The sequence below is a fragment of the Hydra viridissima genome, unplaced genomic scaffold, assembly GCF_058129835.1.
Source record: "Hydra viridissima isolate aposymbiotic clone 2 unplaced genomic scaffold, HvirCarnegie_v1 scaffold_13, whole genome shotgun sequence".
Lineage (NCBI taxonomy): Eukaryota > Metazoa > Cnidaria > Hydrozoa > Anthoathecata > Hydridae > Hydra > Hydra viridissima.
In genome coordinates, this window is record NW_028324312.1 from 9,914,886 (window position 1) to 9,935,450 (window position 20,565).

Here is a 20,565-nt window from a genome sequence, read left to right on the forward strand (position 1 = left end):
ATATATTCTTTTATATATGATGCTGAATTTGCTGTCTTAATTTTTGTTAAACTGCTAATTTTACAGCATTAACTACTAAAACTTGTAAAATGTTAACATATAGGAAACAAACCTTATTATTAGAAAAAATATAAATATAGGTATATATCCATAATATTGCCATATTACCAATATACACATTATCATTTTATTGATAATATGATAACATCCAACTATTGTTATAACATCCAACATTTTTTTTTGCTTATATCCAACAAATTAATGTACATTATGGCAACAACAACAAAAAATATTTACCAGAAATATAGATATATCTAATATATTGCATAGGCTTGGTCTAAACTCTACATAAGGCAACAAATGTATGAAAAGCAGAAACATTAAAGTCTAATACATACAAAAACTGTAATTACTTAACATATAGATATATATTTAATAACATTTTTTTGACAAATATTTCCCCAAATGTACTCTAAGTATACTGTTGAAAATATAAAATGAAGCAGCTGTTGCAGGGAACACAACTTTGCAATTTTAAATCTTCATTAAAAACTGCTCTACAAAAGTTTTCAAATAATTTCATAAAAAAAAACCGCTAAATCTATATTTATAGAATTTTAAGGAAACTACGTTAGTATCCACTTTACGAAATTGCTTCTGCGTGTAATGGTTGTGAAACCAGTAATAAAAACACGCGAATATTTAAAATCAACTTTTAAATATTCGCGTGTTTTTATTACTGGTTTCACAACCATTACAAAAACCTCTTACAAAATCATACTAACCTCTTACAAAATCATACTACGAATACTGGTTTCACAACCATTATTTTGTAATGGTTGTGAAACCAGTAATAAAAACACGCGAATATTTAAAATCAACTTTTAAATATTCGCGTGTTTTTATTACTGGTTTCACAACCATTACAAAAACCTCTTACAAAATCATACTAACCTCTTACAAAATCATACTACGAATACTGGTTTCACAACCATTATTTTGTAATGGTTGTGAAACCAGTAATAAAAACACGCGAATATTTAAAATCAACTTTTAAATATTCGCGTGTTTTTATTACTGGTTTCACAACCATTACAAAAACCTCTTACAAAATCATACTACGATTCTGCAACGGTGAAACCATCCGTAAAAACAGAATATTTTATAAAATACATCACAATTATAATTGGTGTTTCGGCAAAAAGAGCAAGTTTATTTCTCGGATTGAAAACCGATTCTTGAAACGTGTTATTCTCTATGTTTTAGCGGGTTTTAAACACGTAACAGAAACCACGCGTAACATATCGCCGAGTTGTGCCGACTGGGTATAGACAATAAAATTGCTACCTATAGTAATTTCATAGACTTTTTATGATATACTATAAACCAGCTGTATATTGCATAAGCAATATTTGCTCTTGGGAGAAAAAAAAAGAAAAAGTTCATTTATAAACTTTCAAAACAAATGGCTATAAACTAAATAATCAAAAAAGACAGAAATACACTATGTACATTCTTATAACATTTTTCATTATTTAACTCTTCTTAACTTTCGATGCAATATTTAATTTCATTTTGATTGCTGTTTGCACATCCTATGACGACACACTCAGTATCTCACAGGCAAAGGCTAAAAATACAAAAGAGTTCAATTATTTATTGACTTCTTTTTGTTTAATAAAGAAATTTAAATGCTAACTACTTACCAACAACACCATAAACAAGGTCTTGATAAATTTAGGGTTTTGCTAATTTGTCAGAGTGAGCATTACTTTGCTTGCCAGAAAAACTGACATTTCTAAGATATTTCAGTTTCCGACTAATAAAACCAGATCCTTTAGCAAATTTATTTGTACAATGCGATTTGTTACATTTGCTGAATTTTACATGGTCAATGTATATTTTGTGACCTGGCACTAATTGTTTCGAAATTATAAAGTAAAAGTACTATGACTATAATTCATAAAACTAAATATATAAATAAAAAAAGATAAATTTTGCAACATGAAAATATCTTACTCTACTATATTCATCTGGGTAGTTAGGTTCTTTCCAGATTGGAATGGATAAAGAAACAGACGATTCAGTAAGATTTGATTTAGAAACAAGACTGTCATTAAAGGGATTACTATTTGTTATGCTAAATGAATCATAAAGTTGATCAGACATATCAGAAGAGTTGAGAGAGTGAGAGGTTGCTCTACTAGATCCATATGAATTGCTGAGTGTCTTCCACTTCTGAAAGGATAAATGAAAACTTTAAGTTATATTGAAGTCACTTGCATTTTCTAATTCAACGGAATCCTTTAATAAATCTGAATATTGATTTGAACTAGAAGTAAGACTATTTGCCAATTTTGGTACATGATTTGTTAAGGAAGATAGAACATGGGGCTATTTTAACTGCAAAACTCCATTGGATAAGTCCTGAGTTTATCTTTCTAGTGAACTTAACACACAAATAATCCCTAAAAAAGTCATTAAAACAAATAACTTAAAACAACTAAAACTATTATCATTAAATACAATTCATTTAAGAAACAATATAGGCAAATAGAAGACAAAACATCATTCACTTTTTTCATATTCATAATGCTCTTTCATTAATGTCTCCATTGTAGTGAGAAGTTGAGCAATTCCTAATTATTTAATCATTTAAAATTTTTCAAAGATGCATAAATTAATATTAAATGCATTTTAAAGCTTTACTTACTTTTTTAATTGCATTCTTTTCCTTTAAAATCTCCTTAAATACAATACAGCGACGTTAATTTCCTTAAAGTTAAAATGACATTATGGAGTCTCCTCCAAACCACAAAAGTGTGGAAACCTGTATACAAACACACACACACACACACACACACACACACACACACACACACACACACACACACACACACACACACACACACAGATACAAAAAAGTAGATATGTATAACTTTAAAGACATCTGTAGCTCTTTTTTGCAGTTGTGCCATTAAAACTTTGTCTTCTTTCAGATCATCAAGTTTAATTTCTAAAGCAACTTTATCTCCATTCTAAAGTAAGAACATTAAGGAATACTAAATTTAACCAGCTAAAATTGGAAGGATTTACAATATACAATACATATACAAAGTTTTCAATAATTTCAATATTTTCTTCAACATATAATTGTTTAGCTTTTGCACAATTTTTACAACCATATTTCTAAAATAAGCTGATGAATTAGAATGAAATATTTTAAAATAGTATTTAACATTTATAAAAAACAGTCAACTCCTCCAAATCATCTTAATCATTTAAAATATAAAATAGTAGTACAATACTTGTTTCATTAAAAAAAAAAAGGAAATTTTACACCTGCATATAAATGTATATATATCCTAAATTCTGCTTACCCCCGACTTTAAGACCGTTGCCTCATAATTTTTACTAGTAGGAGAACCAGACTTTAACGCTTGGTTCTGCAGCAGTGGATTGAAATGACTTGATGGCCACTGTACAACAACATTTTCTCCATATACAACAAGACCTTTAATTAAGTCCATTCGACCGACCTAAATGAAATTAGTTAACTAAAAATAGGTATTAAAATACTAATGATATAAGTTTTTCCATAGACAAATGGAAATCTTTAAATGAACTTTCAGTTTAAACCAACCAAAAAAGAAAAAAAAAAGAAATAAATAGAGGAATAAATAAATAAAGAAATAAAGACAGAAATAAAGAAAGAAAGAAATAAAGCCAGAAATAAAGAAAGAAAAAAAAAATAAAAGAAATAGAGAAAGAAATTAAGAAAGAAACAAACAAAACAAGAAAGAAATAAAGAAAGAAATAAAAAAAGAAAGAAATAAAGAAAGAAATAAAGAAAGAAAAAAAGAAATAAAAGAAATAGAGAAAGAAATTAAGAAAGAAATAAAGAAAGAAATAAAGGAATAAATAAATAAAGAAATAAAGATAGAAATAAAGAAATAAATAAATAAAGAAAGAAATAAAAGAAATGGAGAATGAATTAAAGAAAGAAATAAAGAAAGAAACAAACAAAAAAAAAAGAAATAAATAAAGAAAGAAAGAAATAAAGAAAGAAATAAAGAAAGAAAAAAGAGAAATAAATAGATAAATAAAGAAAGAAAGATATAGAGAAATAAAGAAAGAAATAAGGTAAGAAATAAAGAAGAAAAAAAATAAATAAATGAAATAAATAAAGAAATAATGAAGTAAAGAAAGAAATAATAAAAGATATAAAGAAAGAAATAAAAAAAAGAAATAAAGAAAGTAATAAGAGAAATAAAGAAAGAACGAAAGAAATAAAGGAAGAAATAAAGAAAGTAATAAGAGAAATAAACAAAAAAAGAAAGAAATAAAGAAAGAAATAAAGAAAGAAAGAATAAAAGAAATAAAAAAAGAAGTAAAGGAATAAATAAATAAAGAAAGAAAGAAATAAGAGAAATAAAAAAAAACAAAGAAATAAAGAAACAAAGAAAGAAAGAAAAAAATAAAGAAAGAAATAAAGAATGAAATAAAGAAAGAATTAAGAGAAAGAAAGAAATAATGAAAGAAAGAATGAAATAAAAAAGAAGTAAAGAAATAAAGAAAGAAAGAAACAAAGAAAGAAATAAAGAAATTAAGAAAGAAATAAAGAAATTAAGAAAGATAGAAATAAAGAAAGAAATGAAGAAAGAAATAAAGAAACAAAGAAAGAAATAATGAAAGTTATAAAGAAAGAAATAAAGAAAGAAATAATGAAAGAAGGAATGAAATAAAAAAGAAGTAAAGAAATAAAGAAAGAAATAAAGAAAGAAATAAGGAAATGAAGAAATAAAGAAAGAAATAAAGAGAGAAATAAAGAAATAAAGAAAGAAATATAGAAAGAAATAAATAAAGAAAGAAAGAAATAAAGAAAGAAATAAAGAATGGAATAATGAAAGAATTAAGAGAAATAAAGAGAGAAAGAAAGAAATAAAGAAAGAATTAAAGAAAGAATGAAAGAAAGAAATAAAGAAATAAAGAATGAAATAAAGAGAGAATTAAGAGAAATAAAGAGAGAAAGAAAGAAATAAAGAAACAAAGAATTAATGAACTAAAGAAAGAAATAAAAGAAATAAATAAAGAAAGAAAGAAATAAAGAAATAAAGAAAGAAACAAAGAAAGAAATAAGGAAAGAAATAAAGAAATAAAGAAAGAAATAAAGAAAGAAATATAGAAAGAAATAAAGAAATAAAGAAAGATATAAAGAAAGAAAGAAATAAAGAAAGAAATAAAGAAACAAAGAAAGAAATAATGAAAGATATAAAGAAAGAAATAATGAAAAAAAGAATGAAATAAAAAAGAAGTAAAGAAATAAAGAAAGAAATAAAGAAAGAAATATAGAAAGAATGAAAGAAAGAAAGAAAGATATAAAGAATGAAATAAAGAAAGAAACAAAGAAAGAATTAAAGAAATTAAGAAAGAATTAAAGAAATTAAGAAAGAAATAAAGAAATAAAGAAAGATAGAAATAAAAAAAAGAAATAATGAAAGAAAGAATGAAATAAAAAAGAAGTAAAGAAATAAAGAAAGAAATAAAGAAATAAATAAATAAAGAAAGAAAGAAAGAAATATAGAAAGAATAAAAAAAAGAATGAAATAAAGAAAGAAACAAAGAAAGAATTAAAGAAATTAAGAAAGAAATAAAGAAATAAAGAAAGATAGAAATAAAAAAAGAAGTAATGAAAGAAAAAATGAAATAAAAAAGAAGTAAAGAAATAAAGAAAGAAATAAATAAATAAATAAATAAATAAAGAAAGAAAGAAATATAGAAAGAATAAAAAAAAGAATGAAATAAAGAAAGAAACAAAGAAAGAATTAAAGAAATTAAGAAAGAAATAAAGAAATAAAGAAAGATAGAAATAAAGAAAGAAATGAAGAAAGAAATAATGAAAGTTATAAAGAAATAAATAAAGAAAGAAATAATGAAAGAAGGAATGAAATAAAAAAGAAGTAAAGAAATAAAGAAGGAAATAAAGAAAGAAATAAAGAAAGAAATAAGGAAATAAAGAAATAAAGAAAGAAATAAAGAGAGAAATAAAGAAATAAAGAAAGAATTAAATAAATAAAGAAAGAAAGAAATAAAGAATGAAATAAAGAAAGAATTAAAAGAAATAAAGAGAGAAATAAAGAAAGAAATAAAGAAAGAAATAAAGAAAGAAATAAAGAAAGAAATAAAGAAAGAAATAAAGATATAAAGAAAGAAATAAGGAAAGAAAAAAAGAAGTAAAGAAAGAAATAAATGAAATAAATAAAGAAATAATGAAATAAAGAAAGAAATAATGAAAGATATAAAGAAAGAATTAAATAAAGAAATAAAGAAATAAATAAGAGAAATAATGAAAGAACGAAAGAAATGAAGGGAGAAATAAAGAAAGAAATAAAGAAAGAAATAAATAAGAAATAAAGAAAGAAATAAGAGAAATAAAGAAATAACGAAAGAAATGAAGGAAGAAATAAAGAAAGAAATAAAGAAATAAATAAAGAGATAAATAAAGTAAGAAATAATGAAAGAAATAAAGAAAGAAATATAGAAAGAAAAAATGAAAGAAAGAAAGAAATAACGAAAGAAAGAAAGAATTTAGGCCTAGTCGCCAGTGTTATATTTCGAAAGAAGAAATTTGTGTATATGTAAGGTTGTTCACGGAAGCAAAAGTTGAATTTTCAATAAAAAAAAAGTTTTCGAAACTTTAATTTTGTCTTGGTAAGATCGAAATAATTTCTATCAATTAATTTTGTATCGAAACGATTTTTTCATTTCGAAATTGTCAAATTTGTTTCGAAATATTTTTGCGATTTCGAAATTCTGAAAATATTACCGAAATAATTTTTCACTTTCGAAATTGTCAAATTTGTTTCGAAATATTTTTACGATTTCGAATTTCTGAAAATATTACCGAAGCATTTTTTCACTTTTGAAATTGTCAAATTTGCTTTGAAATATTTTTGCGATTTCGAAATTCTAAAAATATTACCTAAACGATTTTTTCATCTTCGAAATTCTAAAATTTACTTCGAAATAATTTTGTGATTTTGAAATTCTGAAAATAATACCGAAACGATTTTTTACCTTCGAAATTCTAAAATTTGCTTCGAATTATTTTTGTAGGGATTAGAACCCCAAAGGTTCTTTTACAGGGATTAGAACCCTCAGGATAAGATAGGGGTTTGATATTTTGGGACATTTTGTGGAAAAGGGAGGAGGGGGATCTGAAAAGTTTCTTGCGTGACAAAATTTGCGAATGACCACTTACATCTACACGGTGAAATGTTTCATATAAAATATTAGCCCTCTCAAAGTGAATAACACCTACCTATAGCAAAAGCTACTTAAGTGTTTTTGTTTACAATTTAAATTGTAAATTTTGAGCGTAGAATTTTTTAAATTTTTACTTATTAGTCATTGAATGAAGATGCTTAAAAGCATCTTCATTCAATAATTATCATGATGGAGGGAGATACTATATTTTAATTTCTAATTTAATATGAAAGGAAGGGGGGTAAATATTTTATTCCGGCTCTGAAAAAACTACATTCTATTCAACAGTCATATTTGCTTTTGTTAACAAAATAAAATTAAAAAAATTTATAATGTTCAATCAAATAAAAAGATATTAGAAATACATGTATAAGTACTATTATTCAACTAAATCGACTTTTAGTCGATTAGTAGAAAATCCAAAGTCGATTACATCGACTCTTCCCAGCGTGCACAATGACGTCCTAAGGACGTTTATAAGACGTCTGATTTCTCGTCTGTAAGACGTCCTTATTCGGTCTCAGGTGAAAGTCTTGAGGACGTCTTTTTCAAACGTCTTGAAAACGTCTTTTTCAGACGCCCTTAAGACGTCTGAAAAAGACGTCCTATAAACGTCTTTTTACGTCTGTACATCTAATTAGATGTACATCTGCTAGTAGAGTCTGTACACCTATTAAAAGATGTACAGACTCTAAGATTACTTATCACTTTTACATAGATTCTAAGAATCTATGTAAAGATGTACAGACGTAAAGACTTTCTCAAGAGAAAGTCTTTAGAAAGTCTTTGATATTTTTCCAAGCCCTTTACTTAACAAATTGCATATAGCAATCGAATTTGATATGATTTTATCTAGTCATAGAGAGACATAGAGAGACATAAAGAATTACAAATTTATAAAGGATTATAAATTTAAAAAATATAACATTTAGTTATATTAGAATATAATCATTGTCAATTAATATTGGAGGATTTTCTCTTCAATCGTTCGGAAGAATGTTTTGTTATTGTCCCAATAAGTTGGATTGCTTCTGCTTTTGTCACGTTTTTATAAGACTTTAAAACAGCATCTATTAAAAAGAATAAGAAAAAATTCATCAACAAAATGAGTGCATCAAAAAAAAAAAAAATTTTTTTAAAGATAAGTTAATTGAATACAATAATAAGCTAAGATCGATACCGGTGATTGCATTACATAGATTTACAAGCTCTTTAAATATTTTCTTTTTCTTTAAACCATTCAAGCTGTATTCTGACAAAACATTGTCTGTTGTTAGTCTAGATATGCAAAAATATATTTCACTAGCAGTGCTTAGAAATTTTATATCTTAGATATTTATTAGGAAAATTCAAAATAGGATAAACATTTATCCTATTTTGAACTTTTCTTATATAAAATTTTTTTTTTTATAAAAACAAAAGAAAACGAATATCTTTTTTCTGAAAAATATGGATTAGAATTAGCGTCAAAAAAAACTTATGCTGGTAACTTACGTGAGTAGAATATTTTTTATTGCATTAGCTGGATTTTTACCGCCAACTGATGATAAATGTTTTACCTAAAACAAATAGATAAATATGATAAACAATTTAAGACAATTAAAAAAAAAAAACTAAGACAATAATATAAACGAGTAAATAATTATATTCAAGCATACAAAAGTACTGTATTGAATATCCCCATCAGCAATTGTTTTTTCTAAAATAATAAGTTCGTCTGAACTTTTACACTGTTTAAAAATTTCTTCTGCATCATTAGAGAAATGTGCAGTTCTATCTATCAACAAGTTCTTTATTTCAGCAAGTTGAAACATAACTTTTCTCTGAAACTCTAAAAAGTAAAAAAAACAATAATTTAAATAAAATTTTACTGATATTACAAACCAACAAAAGAAAACATGAAGTGGAAACAAGCAACTTTACCTGCATCTGGTAAAGGATACATCCTTTTGAAACTACCTGCTAAATCTTTTGCAGTTTCGGACTGCAATGGTAGTCTTGAAGAAGAGGAACCCATAACATTCGGCATGATATTTAATTCTTTAAAAAAACAATATAAAAAGTAAACTTAAAAAAAAACTAGGGACATCAGGTTCCCAAAAGCTACACTTTCCTTGATAGTACACAAAAGCATATAGTACTAACCAGCAGTATGACTTAGTTTTCTTTTTAATGAGTTTATCGAAGGAATTGGTAGATCGACTATTTTATACACTAATATATATATATATATATATATATATATATATATATATATATATATATATATATATATATATATATATATATATATATATATATATATGGCGCTATTTTCCTTTCGGACCCACCTACTTTTATTGCAGATTATAAAAGATCGTCGTCCAAAAGTAATAAAACGTATAGGAAACAATACTTTTAGACCAACTTAATATTCAACGTGATGACGAATTTTAAAAAATAACTAAAATGTTATACTTATAAACCTGGTTTTTGTTGCTTGGTAGTTATATCATAACTTCCGCTATGATTAGCATTGGGATGAACCTTTTAAAATTTAAAATTTTTAACAGCGGTGAAAACCATGTTTAATTTCTAAATAATTACTTTCACTTTTTAAACTCGTCATCGCGTTGAAAAAATGGCGAATACTAACGTTTTTGTATGAGTTTTTATTTTTTTCAAATTGAGTTTAGAGTATATTAAGTTGGTCTAAAAATTTTGTTTTCTATACGCTTTCTTACTTTTGTAAAGAAATAAGCTTCTAAAATTGAATAGAAAAAATTCCTAGATATTGGGATGCTACAGCTCCACTATCATTTATTTAAAAAGATAAAATTTGCCTATTTATGTATATACATATCAATATATGATTTATATAAAATTTTACTGTAACATTATATGTTACAACAATTTTTTATGTAAAAATCCACAATATAATATTCAATAGACGTTATTTTCTCAAGACGCATGTTCTATGGTAGAATATTTCTATGATCTAATATTAGATCAATATGATAGACAAAATACTATAAGCCCAGGACAAAAAGTTCTATAGATTTTCTATAAAACCATTTCATTTCTATAGGAGTTCTATAAAAATAATTGAGTTCTATAGAATTTCTATAGACAATCTCTTGAAGTCTATAGAAATTTGTAGAAATTTCTATAGACTTCAAGAAATTTTCCATAGAAATTTTATAGAACTCAATTATTTTTATAGAACTCATATTGAAATGAAATGGTTTTATAGAAAATCTATAGAACTTTTTGTCCTGGGATCTGTATATTACATAAAAGGAGTTTTTGCGATTAGGAGGAATTTAAGAAAAAGTTCATTTACAAAATTTTGAAACTAATTAATATATTTAATAATCAAAAAAGACAGAAATGCAATATGTGCATTCTTATAACATCTTTCATATTTTAACTCTTCTTAACTTTCGATGCAATATTTGATTTTATTTTGATTGCTGTTCGCACATACTTCCAATATCTGACAGGCATGGGCTAAAAATACAAAAGAGTTCAATTATTTATTGACTTCTTTTTGTTTAATAAAGAAATTTAAATGCTAACTACTTACCAACAACACCATAAACAAGGTCTTGACAAATTTAGGGTTTTGCTAATTTGTCAGAGTGAGCATTACTTTGCTTGCCAGAAAAACTGACATTTCTAAGATATTTCAGTTTCCGACTAATGATACCAGATCCTTTAGCAAATTTATTTGTAATAGCAAAAAGCAACCCGTAATATGGGTTATGGTCGGTCTGTTAATTTATGGTGGCTGTTTTCCACAATTTAAAGTTGCGAAACCATTACTAATACCCTTTTAGAAAAACGCCTTCAAATATAAAAAATTAAACCATCTGTAAAGTTAAAATAAAAAGTATGCGGAGGTAAAATAATTTACCAATTATTTAACATTATTTGAGAAATTTAAAACTGACATATGTCATATCAGTGTAAGGCAGAACCATTTTCCTCGACATTACTAAGTTCAAAACAATACGTTTTTAGTTACTGACACAAAATAGTAACACTTCATCATGCTTTAAATTGACGAAAAAAGCTAAATTTTTGTTATATTTTTTATAACATGAACTTTAATTAATAAGAGTAATATAAAGCGAACGTTAATTATACATGAATTATTAATTTTTTGGTATCCCCTTGATACATGTTTCTTTAAAAAAGGAAATCGTCTTTAAAACGGTAAATGCACACAACTAAATAAATTAATTAAAAATAACTGAACATTTGACCATTACTATTTATGGCACTAATCTGACCATTTTTATATATGACCTCTTTGTTTCAACAGTTTTTAATAAACGGTAATTTGCTACCATTTACTAAAAATTCCTTTTGTTACTCGAAATTAAATTCTCTTAAATATTTTGACACTAATAAAGGACCTCCCTTCCCCGTTTTTGCCTTAATGGTGGTCAGGAGAATAGAGCTATTTTTATTAAGAGTAATCAAGTTTTTGATGAAGACCTTTTACCAGAATAATAAAATGTGAAACAACCCAGCCAACATTGACAGACGGGTACCGTACGGGGCCCATACGGGTCTGCAACTGGGTCCCGTATGGGAAAACCAACGGTATCCCGCCGGATCTTGGCCGCGGTTTCCATATGGGGCCCATGTGGGTATGCCCGCTGGGTATCCCGTATGGATCCCACTTTAAAACCATAAGGGGCCCATTTGGGTTTGCAACTGGGACCCATATGGGAAACCCATCGGGAACCCGCCGGATCTTGGCCGCGGTTTTCCTCTGGGACCCATATGGGTATGCCCGCTGGGTTACCCGTATAGTTCCCACAAAGTTTGCCAATTGCAAATCTTGAAAATCTACGTTTACAATTTACAGATAAAATAAAACTGTATATGATTTGACTGTTTGTTTCAAACAAAATAACAATTAAAATTACAATGTCAAAATTGAGAGAATTTTTAACCATTCTTTAATCGCATATCATCTGATTTCACGGTTGTTTCGCGAATTGGAAGCTTTTCCATCGTTTTATTCTCGTTTCGAAGCTTTTTCTTGTTTCAATATAAGCTGTAAAAAATAAAATTTAACTGTTAGTCTGAAATTTTATAGGTAACACACCTGGTTTTATTCATTTAATATATTATAAAACTCTTTACTCAACACTCTTCAGATAAAAAATTGTTGTGATAGTAAATGCATAACATTCCTTTAGTTACTATTAAATAAATTATAATTTTATATTGATATTGTATATATTTTTAAATAAATAAACATATATATATATATATATATATATATATATATATATATATATATATATATATATATATATATATATATATATATATATATATATATATATACACACACTATATATATACAATAACCACAACGATGGGGGGTGGGGGGGTGGGGGTGGGTGGGGACAAAGACCCCCTTGATTTTTTCAAAAGGACCTCATATAATATTTTTTCTCACTAAGAACTTAAAAAGTATTTTAGATTTTTTTGGTACTTCGGTCCCCCACTAAAATGTCATGCCATAGCCCATATATATATTTATAAATTAGTAAAAACACTTATCTACAAACAACATCATTCGACTGAAACACTTTTACTTAAACTAGCCAATGATATATTTGAACTTTTTTAGTTAACCATACCCAAAAAGTTAAAATTGGTAATTCATGTTCATCTAACCAAAATGTAAAATATGGAGCAGCCCAAGGTACAGTCCTGGGTCCAAATCTCTTTAATATCTAGTTGTGGATATACCAAAATGTCTTGAATACATTTTTAAATGGATGTGTGAATCATTCATAAACCAATCAAAAACAAAAATATTAATTATGGCACCACCTAACATTCAAAAAGATATTATTATTAAGGGTACTTTTGTTAACAAGAAATGCATTTGATTTGTTGATTCCGCAAAAAGTCTAGATGTAATACTTGACAATCAATTATCTTTAAAAACACAAATAAATAAGATTGTTAAAAACTGTTACAATATAATGAGAAAAATACCCAAAATAAAACAACTCTTATCCCATAAAGATCTGTGCACCATAGTATGTTCATTATTATTTTCACAACTATATTATTGTAACTCCCTCTACTTTGGAATTGATAAGACACTATTAAAAAAAACTGCAGTCTGTTCAGAATTGTGCAGCAAGACTGCTCAGAATTGTGCAGCAAAATTTAACACCAGAATAGAAACTCAAGTAAATAACAAAGAATATAACAACTTGCATTGGCTAAAAATTAGAGAAATAATATTTCAAGGTCGTTTTAATAATGCAGAAATCTATTAAACAGGAAGCACTAACATCTTTATGCAATTGAATTCAATACTCTATGTCAGAAAGAACACTAAAAATAAAAGAAACAAAATACAATAATCATTTCAGCAATCAAGCATTATCTCAGTATGGTCTTAAACTTTGGAATATACTTCTAAATACCATCAGTATAAAAAAAACACAACTATTTCAAATGAAAAACTAAAATCATATTTAATGGTGAATGGAGAACTCCTCCACCAGAAAACTCTTGATTATTAAAATTTCTAGTTTTGTTTAATTTGTTGTACAGCTGAGCAAGTGTTTTGCCAACTTCTGGCAAAACACAGTAGCTGTGGGTAAACCCATGTATTTATTATTCATTTATTCATATATGTAAAAGCCTGTCTAACTTATCTCAATCTACAAAATCTAGAAAAAAGAAGGCAGTTAGGGGATATGATACAATAATTTAAACATTCAAGGGGGTTACATATATATATATATATATATATATATATATATATATATATATATATATATATATATATATATATACTATATATATATATATATATATATATATATATATATATATATATATATATATATATATATATATATATATATATATATATATATATATATATATATATATATGTTAAGTTGAACCCTTAATAAGGTAGACTTTTATTAAATTGGACAGATTTTTGATTCCCCTTGAACACTCTATACATACGTAGCGCTTGCTTAATTCTGACATTTTCTAAGTCTAGATATCTATCTATTCCCTTTGATACTTTATATATATATATATATATATATATATATATATATATATATATATATATATATATATATATATATATATATATATATATATTATATATATACTATAAAATATTATAAAAAATTAAAATTTTCTCCTACAGAAAAACCTTGACAATGGAAGCTATAATATACATAAAAATTTTTATGCAATCTATAAATGACAAATATTTAATTGGAACCTAACATTATAATAGATAACAATTAGTAAAACAAATATTAAAACAATATCTTATTCACTTTTCTCAAAAGGCTTTTCTTGATTATCTCTAAAGGATTGGCTAAATATCAAAAGTATTATTATTTTTTTAAAAATTTTAATGATTCATAAATGTACAAGTTTTAAGCCAGTTACATAAACATAAGCGGAGTAACACTAACATAAACAACTTTTGTATGTTAAATCAAAATTATGTAACTTTATATACCTATTTTTTTGGTTTTGATATACTTTATCAACATTTGAGGTATCTTCTGCATAGCTGCATTTTTCTTTTGCTTCAGATTCTGTGTCTAAATTTTAAAAAGTACTTATGATAATTATTGATGTATCAAAATTTCATTTTCAAATTTCAATAATTATGATTAAATGCTTAAATAAATTTATAAAAAATTATCAAAATTATTACTTTATTATCTTTGACAATATTATATAAACTACCTGCAGTTGACAAAATTCTTCCTGAAAACCTAAGCCATCCAACCTCAGGTTCTTGACATATTGATTTAGCTAAGTCTATTTTTTTCATATTTGTCCAGCGAGGCCAATAAAAATCTGTAGATTTTCTAGATGAAATTTTTGATAACACATTTTCACTCATAGCATTCACTAACCAAATTAGTGGTACGTAATCGGTATTGTTTCCTTCATCGAATGCAACATTTGCATACAACATCTTACTCAGTAACACAGTACAGAAATTACACAGTAAGTTACTCTGCTACAAAATGTAAACGAAAGTAGAAAAAATCCATACTCCGCAATCTCCTTTATATAGGAATAAAATATTACTAAATTGCACTTTTGGATTTACAGAAAAACGTTCAATGGTCTTCAAAAACCATTCATGATTCTAAGAATATATGCCACAAGGAAGTAAGACAATAATGAAAACCCTCACGTCAACTTTTTAATATTATATGCATTTCCTTGTGGCGTTACTTTTCATAAACGTAAATATTAATGAATTCTTTAAAGTATTTATTGTTCAAATTGCATGTAAAACTTTGTAAAATTTTCAACTTTTTACTAAAGAAAGAAAAAGAGAAAAATTTATGTATAAAAAATAAATATAGTTATAACAACTTTTTATATAGAGTTTCATAAAAAGCATAAAACGAGAAAACGATCATAACTTTAATTTATACGTTATATTGTAAAAACTTTTGCCCAAGGTAAGTTGCAAATGGCGATAATGGTGTGATTGCAAAGATTTTTCCGCATATTACTTTCACCAGATGGGTCCCTAATGGGAAACCCGTAAAAATCCCAGTTTTCTTAGCCCTTATAAACACCACATGCGGCCCATATTACTATTTTTGCTTAATTTTTCAACCGTAAGGGACCCGTCTGGAAACCAGAACACAAACCCTTCTAAATCCCGTTCCCGTAAGCCCAGTTAAAAACCATATGGTACCCGTCTGTCAATGTTCTCAGGGAATGATTTAAGAATTTAACATATATAAGAATTTTTTCTTTCCTCAAAATTGAGCTAATTAATTAGTTAAATACCTTATAAAATTTAAGTAACTCGATATTTGACAAATGCGCAAAACAACAATATTCACCCGCCGCACAGTGTATCGCTTCATACAAGCTAGGTGGACAAAAATATTTTGTTTAGTAATTTCATTCCTAAGAATGTAGTTAACAATATTTTGGTGTTTTATTGATTAGTTATGCAGTAGGGTAGCCTGGGGGAGGCAGGGGGGCAATTACCCCGCGCGTTTAAGCTTAAGGGGGCGCCTAAAAGTCAATTTTACTATAAAAAGTTTTTTTTTTTTTAATTTTATTGTAAAAAAGGCGATATTTTAATTACTTTTAAGATTTTAAAAGTTTTTATCTTGAAAAAGTTATAAAAATAACTTTAAAAAAGTAATAAAAATAAATACTAAATTTCAACACATAAATAATGTAATAAAATTTTGCCTAAAATAAAAATATACTCACTACAAATATACAAAATATAATAATATACTCACTACACTACGTAAAATAAAAAAATATTTTATTAATAATTAATCATTATCGGATGAATCATTGTTATCTTCAGTACCCGATGAATCGGACTCTAAATAATCTTCATCGTCACACATAATTCTATTTTCAACAAGCTGTGGTGGTATAATAGGTGGGATAATTAAATTCAAAACTTCCAACGGTAGTTTGCCAGTTTTCTTACTTGACACTTCTCTGTGTGAGTTGATGACAGGATCTGATGTTACCAAAAGCATATTGAGCAAATCTATATTTGTGCAAATACGTGAATTTTTTCTTGTATGGTGTTCGCGGAATCGACGAAAATCTTTATTGCGGGCTTCTTGAGACTCTTCCGACAGTTGTCCTATTGGAAGAAGGCATGTTTTTATAACTTCCGTGCTATGTACAAGTATTTTGTGCACAGTAACAGGCATATAGTACCACGGATACAGATTAATATAAAGAGTTTTGGTTTCAGAACAAAACTTTTCAAATTCATAATAGTTAATATCATAGCCAGAGGAAAGTGTTCTTAATAAAATACTAAAATTTTTAATGAGATTGATGTCTAAACCCGTAATCTCGCCGCTTAACTCTGGCTTCATAAAAAACCTGCGAGCAGTGTTCCCATCATTTGTATTCCCAAAGCCAGGTTTTGGTTTATCTACAATAAGACCCATATGCTTTTTAAATTTTTGTTTGATATCTTCTGAACGTTTTTGGACACTAGATTTATCTTCATCGCTTCTAACTTGCCACTTTTTTATATCTAAACGATAGCTAATGTGTAGCATGCACTCAAAAAAACGAATCCACGCATGCAAAGTAGACAGACCAAAACCATAATGTTCTTTTTTAACAACTAAGTCTTTTAGTTCACCGTTCATCATTTTAAGAGTCGCACCACATATGTAACATTTTTGTTGGGAACTTGTGTCAGTCAAGGCATTGCAAACTTTTCCATCTACCATTGATAGTATTAGGTCGTGTTTAACAGTAATTTGAGATTCGTTGAGTCTTATAGATGTTGGAACAAGTTGAGAAACTTCTGTTAAAACTTGGTTAGTTTCTGTTGTAGTTAAAAGATTTGTTTCTTTTGAAAAAATAAATTTAATTGGTCGGCAATAAAGCGTGGATGAAGGTCGTGGATTTTGCCAAATAATATTTTGACCGTCACTCAGTCTCAACGGAACAAATGAAAATACAAACAGAAACTCATCAGTAGCATCAGAGTTTTTAAATTTCTGTTTGTATGTGCTGTGACCGGAGCTCCCATCACATCCCCATTTGCTAATTAGTGTGAATGGCGTAGTAAAAGTAATACTTTTAAGAACTTCGCATTGGGCTTCAATTAAGCGTTCAGTAGTTTTATCAAGTATAGCTTGTAGGCTAATTTCGGCACGTGTTTCTGTAACAGAAATATGTTCATCTAATGGATAACATAACTTTTTCGACTTGCATAGACTATAATAAGATGGAAATAATATATGCCCTGCCTTTAAAGACCACTTTCTCGTCTGTTTATAAGAATGACTTGTACATTTAGAGTCAATATAATAAGCTAATGCCTCGTCACGATTTAACTGCCTGCCCCCACAAATAAAGTCTTTTGATTTAATTTTTTCTGATGATTCCAGACTTTTTCTGATTAAAGTAGCTTGGTTTCTGTGCCCCAACGCACGGCATGCTACTTCAGCAGCTGTGGTCAACTCAGTTGCACTTTGCAATTTTACTAAGTTTTCAACTCTTCGTTTTTTGGTTTTAAAGGACGAGTCTTCAAAGTTCTTTTTTGGTCGTCCTTGAATTTCTCCAGATGATGAAAAAGTAGATTGCTGGTATATACTTATTTTAAATTCTACATTTGCCCCCTCTAACCAAATTTTATTTTTGTTTAAAAAACGGTCCATCATCATATGTGCTGCAGACCATTTTTTTGCGAATTTTGAAGCCATACATGAAATTTTTAACTGCAAAGACCTCTCAGAATCTTTAGTCACATCAGTTACATCAGTAACACAAAATCTTTGCAAAATAAAATCCATTAAACGAGAATTTCTTTCTTCTTGATTATGTCTTCGCCATTCTTCAAATAACTCCATTTTTAAAAAAAAAGCGCACATGATCTAAATGAAATTGAATAACAAAAAATTGTGGATTTATGTGGTGAAAATTTTTTCTTTGTTGTACACCTTAGGACTTTAGCTATACACTGTTAATAAATTAGCTTGGATACATGTGGATACAAAAAGTTGTATAAGTTTAAAAATTAAAAACCAAAAAATATTTTACAATTTTAACCCAGTTTTTTAAACCATATTTTAACATATATTGCTTAACTTTTAAATAAAATATTTAATGTAAGTAAATAGTACTTACCCTCAAAAGTAAAATCCATCGCTGCATTAAAATGATTGCTTTCTTTAATTCTTGCTAAATGTTAATGCAACGATTGTAAATTTTTATTTAATTTTTTTCAAAAATGAAATTACATTTTAACGCCTCTTTAATTGCTTATGACTCATTGCTCTGTAATGTTTTTCATAATTAACATCGCAAGTTATTACTAATGTAGGACTGTTATTGTGAAAATATTATCAATTAGTTGATTTCTTGATATGACTTTTGTCCACCTAGCTTGAATGAAGCGATACACTGTGCGCCGTTTAAAAAGATCCCCTAAGTTACGTACAACAAATATTATTAGGTATAAAATTGAGAAAATTAAAAAAAAAGTTGAATTAATTGCATATATTTATATCATTTTAACTGACAAAAATTTACAATAAAAGGTAATCAGGTTTTCTTTTTATAAATCGTATAAATGCGTCAATCGTAAATCTTAAAGAAAGAAAAAAAAAACCACATAAAAACTGAAAATCGATTTACCTATTTATAGTAACCTATTTTGACATGGCAGTTAGTATAAACATTTATCGAAATTGTAACTGTAAAATCTGTTTCGAAGTGCAAAGGATTAACAATACTAAAATAAATTAAAAAAAAAAAAAAAAATCAAATCAAGATATAAACTGCATTTTTAGCATAATGTTGGCTTTTAGTAAATAAATAGAAGCAGTAAGTTCCAATAATGAAACTACCTATTATTCATTTTTAACAATAGACACCAACGTGAAGGTAAGCCAAGCAGTCTATCAACACAAAACATCACAACAATAACACATCACAATAGAATATTTACACCCTTGATCCTAAAATCCAGCAAAAATAACAAACCAAAATGAAAAATGATTGGCAAAAGTAGACCAATTTAAAGTTAACTATATATTTATCTTTTTACTAAACATATAACTAAATAAAAGTATATTTGTTTTTATATTCAATATTAGTTATTCAATTACTTCAAATTTAGGACATTAAAACACCCTAGATTTAAAGATCAAGGTTGCATACTCTCCCATACACATTACGCTAAACATTAACAAACATTATTGTGTTTCCAAAATAATTAAAAAAGGCTAGACAACACAACCTAGCTCTAAAGCAGTAAAATCGCCTGACACGAAATGCTACTAACTCACACCTCTGCAATAAGTACACCGCTTGGCTGGCAAGGTTATCAATCTTGCTCAATATAATGTCAACTCACACCACTTTGAAAACATGGAAACAACATAATTTAAACATATATACAGCTATAAACAAATATGGTTTCATATAACACATATAAACATATTAAATGACAGGTATATTTATCAAAAACTATGAAAAAAATATTAAAGTAATAAAAAAAATATAACATTATTTGTGTAACACTTTTCACCAACCATACCTTGAATGAGATGTTTATCAATTTCGAAAAATAAACTATTAAATGCAAGGGCGGGGAAAAATTAATTGGGCAAACAATTAATTGCAAGATATTTTAAAGATGTATTTGATATATTTGATGCAAGATATTTTAAAGATGTATTTTGATATATGTATTTTGAAAACTGGGACAGGATGGACCAATTTATTTAATCATGTTAAAAGTATGCATCCAGA

General features: G+C 26.8%; 3 protein-coding genes and 1 pseudogene across 8 annotated transcripts; all 4 read right to left on the reverse strand.

Annotated features, from left to right (window-relative positions):
- Window positions 1-1,535: 1,535 nt before the first annotated feature.
- LOC149880408 (uncharacterized) lies at window positions 1,536-3,026 on the reverse strand (annotated as a pseudogene).
- A 5,194-nt stretch (window positions 3,027-8,220) lies between these two features.
- Window positions 8,221-9,280, reverse strand: LOC149880409 (uncharacterized). Its single transcript, XM_090070502.1, has 5 exons — window positions 9,190-9,280; window positions 8,925-9,097; window positions 8,761-8,825; window positions 8,447-8,544; window positions 8,221-8,336 (listed from the first exon to the last, which is right to left on the reverse strand). The coding sequence occupies exons 1-5, from the start codon at window positions 9,209-9,211 to the stop codon at window positions 8,221-8,223; spliced, it is 474 nt and encodes a 157-aa protein (XP_089926628.1). The 5' UTR covers window positions 9,212-9,280.
- Window positions 9,281-12,140: 2,860 nt separating this feature from the next.
- On the reverse strand, window positions 12,141-16,004 carry LOC145191752 (uncharacterized). 6 transcript variants are annotated; one of them, XM_090070734.1, is made up of 5 exons: window positions 15,482-16,004; window positions 15,022-15,146; window positions 14,789-14,873; window positions 14,601-14,641; window positions 12,141-12,316 (listed from the first exon to the last, which is right to left on the reverse strand). In XM_090070734.1, the coding sequence occupies exons 2-5, from the start codon at window positions 15,107-15,109 to the stop codon at window positions 12,240-12,242; spliced, it is 291 nt and encodes a 96-aa protein (XP_089926860.1). In that variant the 5' UTR covers window positions 15,110-15,146; window positions 15,482-16,004; the 3' UTR covers window positions 12,141-12,239. The 6 variants fall into 6 exon arrangements, 5 of the variants coding, with proteins under 5 accessions (XP_089926860.1, XP_089926857.1, XP_089926858.1 ...); XM_090070731.1 differs by having other exon boundaries at window positions 15,022-15,301; XR_016446341.1 differs by lacking the exon at window positions 14,601-14,641 and adding an exon at window positions 12,912-13,623 and having other exon boundaries at window positions 15,022-16,004.
- A 511-nt stretch (window positions 16,005-16,515) lies between these two features.
- Window positions 16,516-19,106, reverse strand: LOC149880410 (uncharacterized). Its single transcript, XM_090070729.1, has 2 exons — window positions 18,937-19,106; window positions 16,516-18,683 (listed from the first exon to the last, which is right to left on the reverse strand). Exons 1-2 carry the CDS (start codon window positions 18,961-18,963, stop codon window positions 16,599-16,601), a joined length of 2,112 nt encoding a protein of 703 aa, XP_089926855.1. The 5' UTR covers window positions 18,964-19,106; the 3' UTR covers window positions 16,516-16,598.
- Window positions 19,107-20,565: the final 1,459 nt, after the last annotated feature.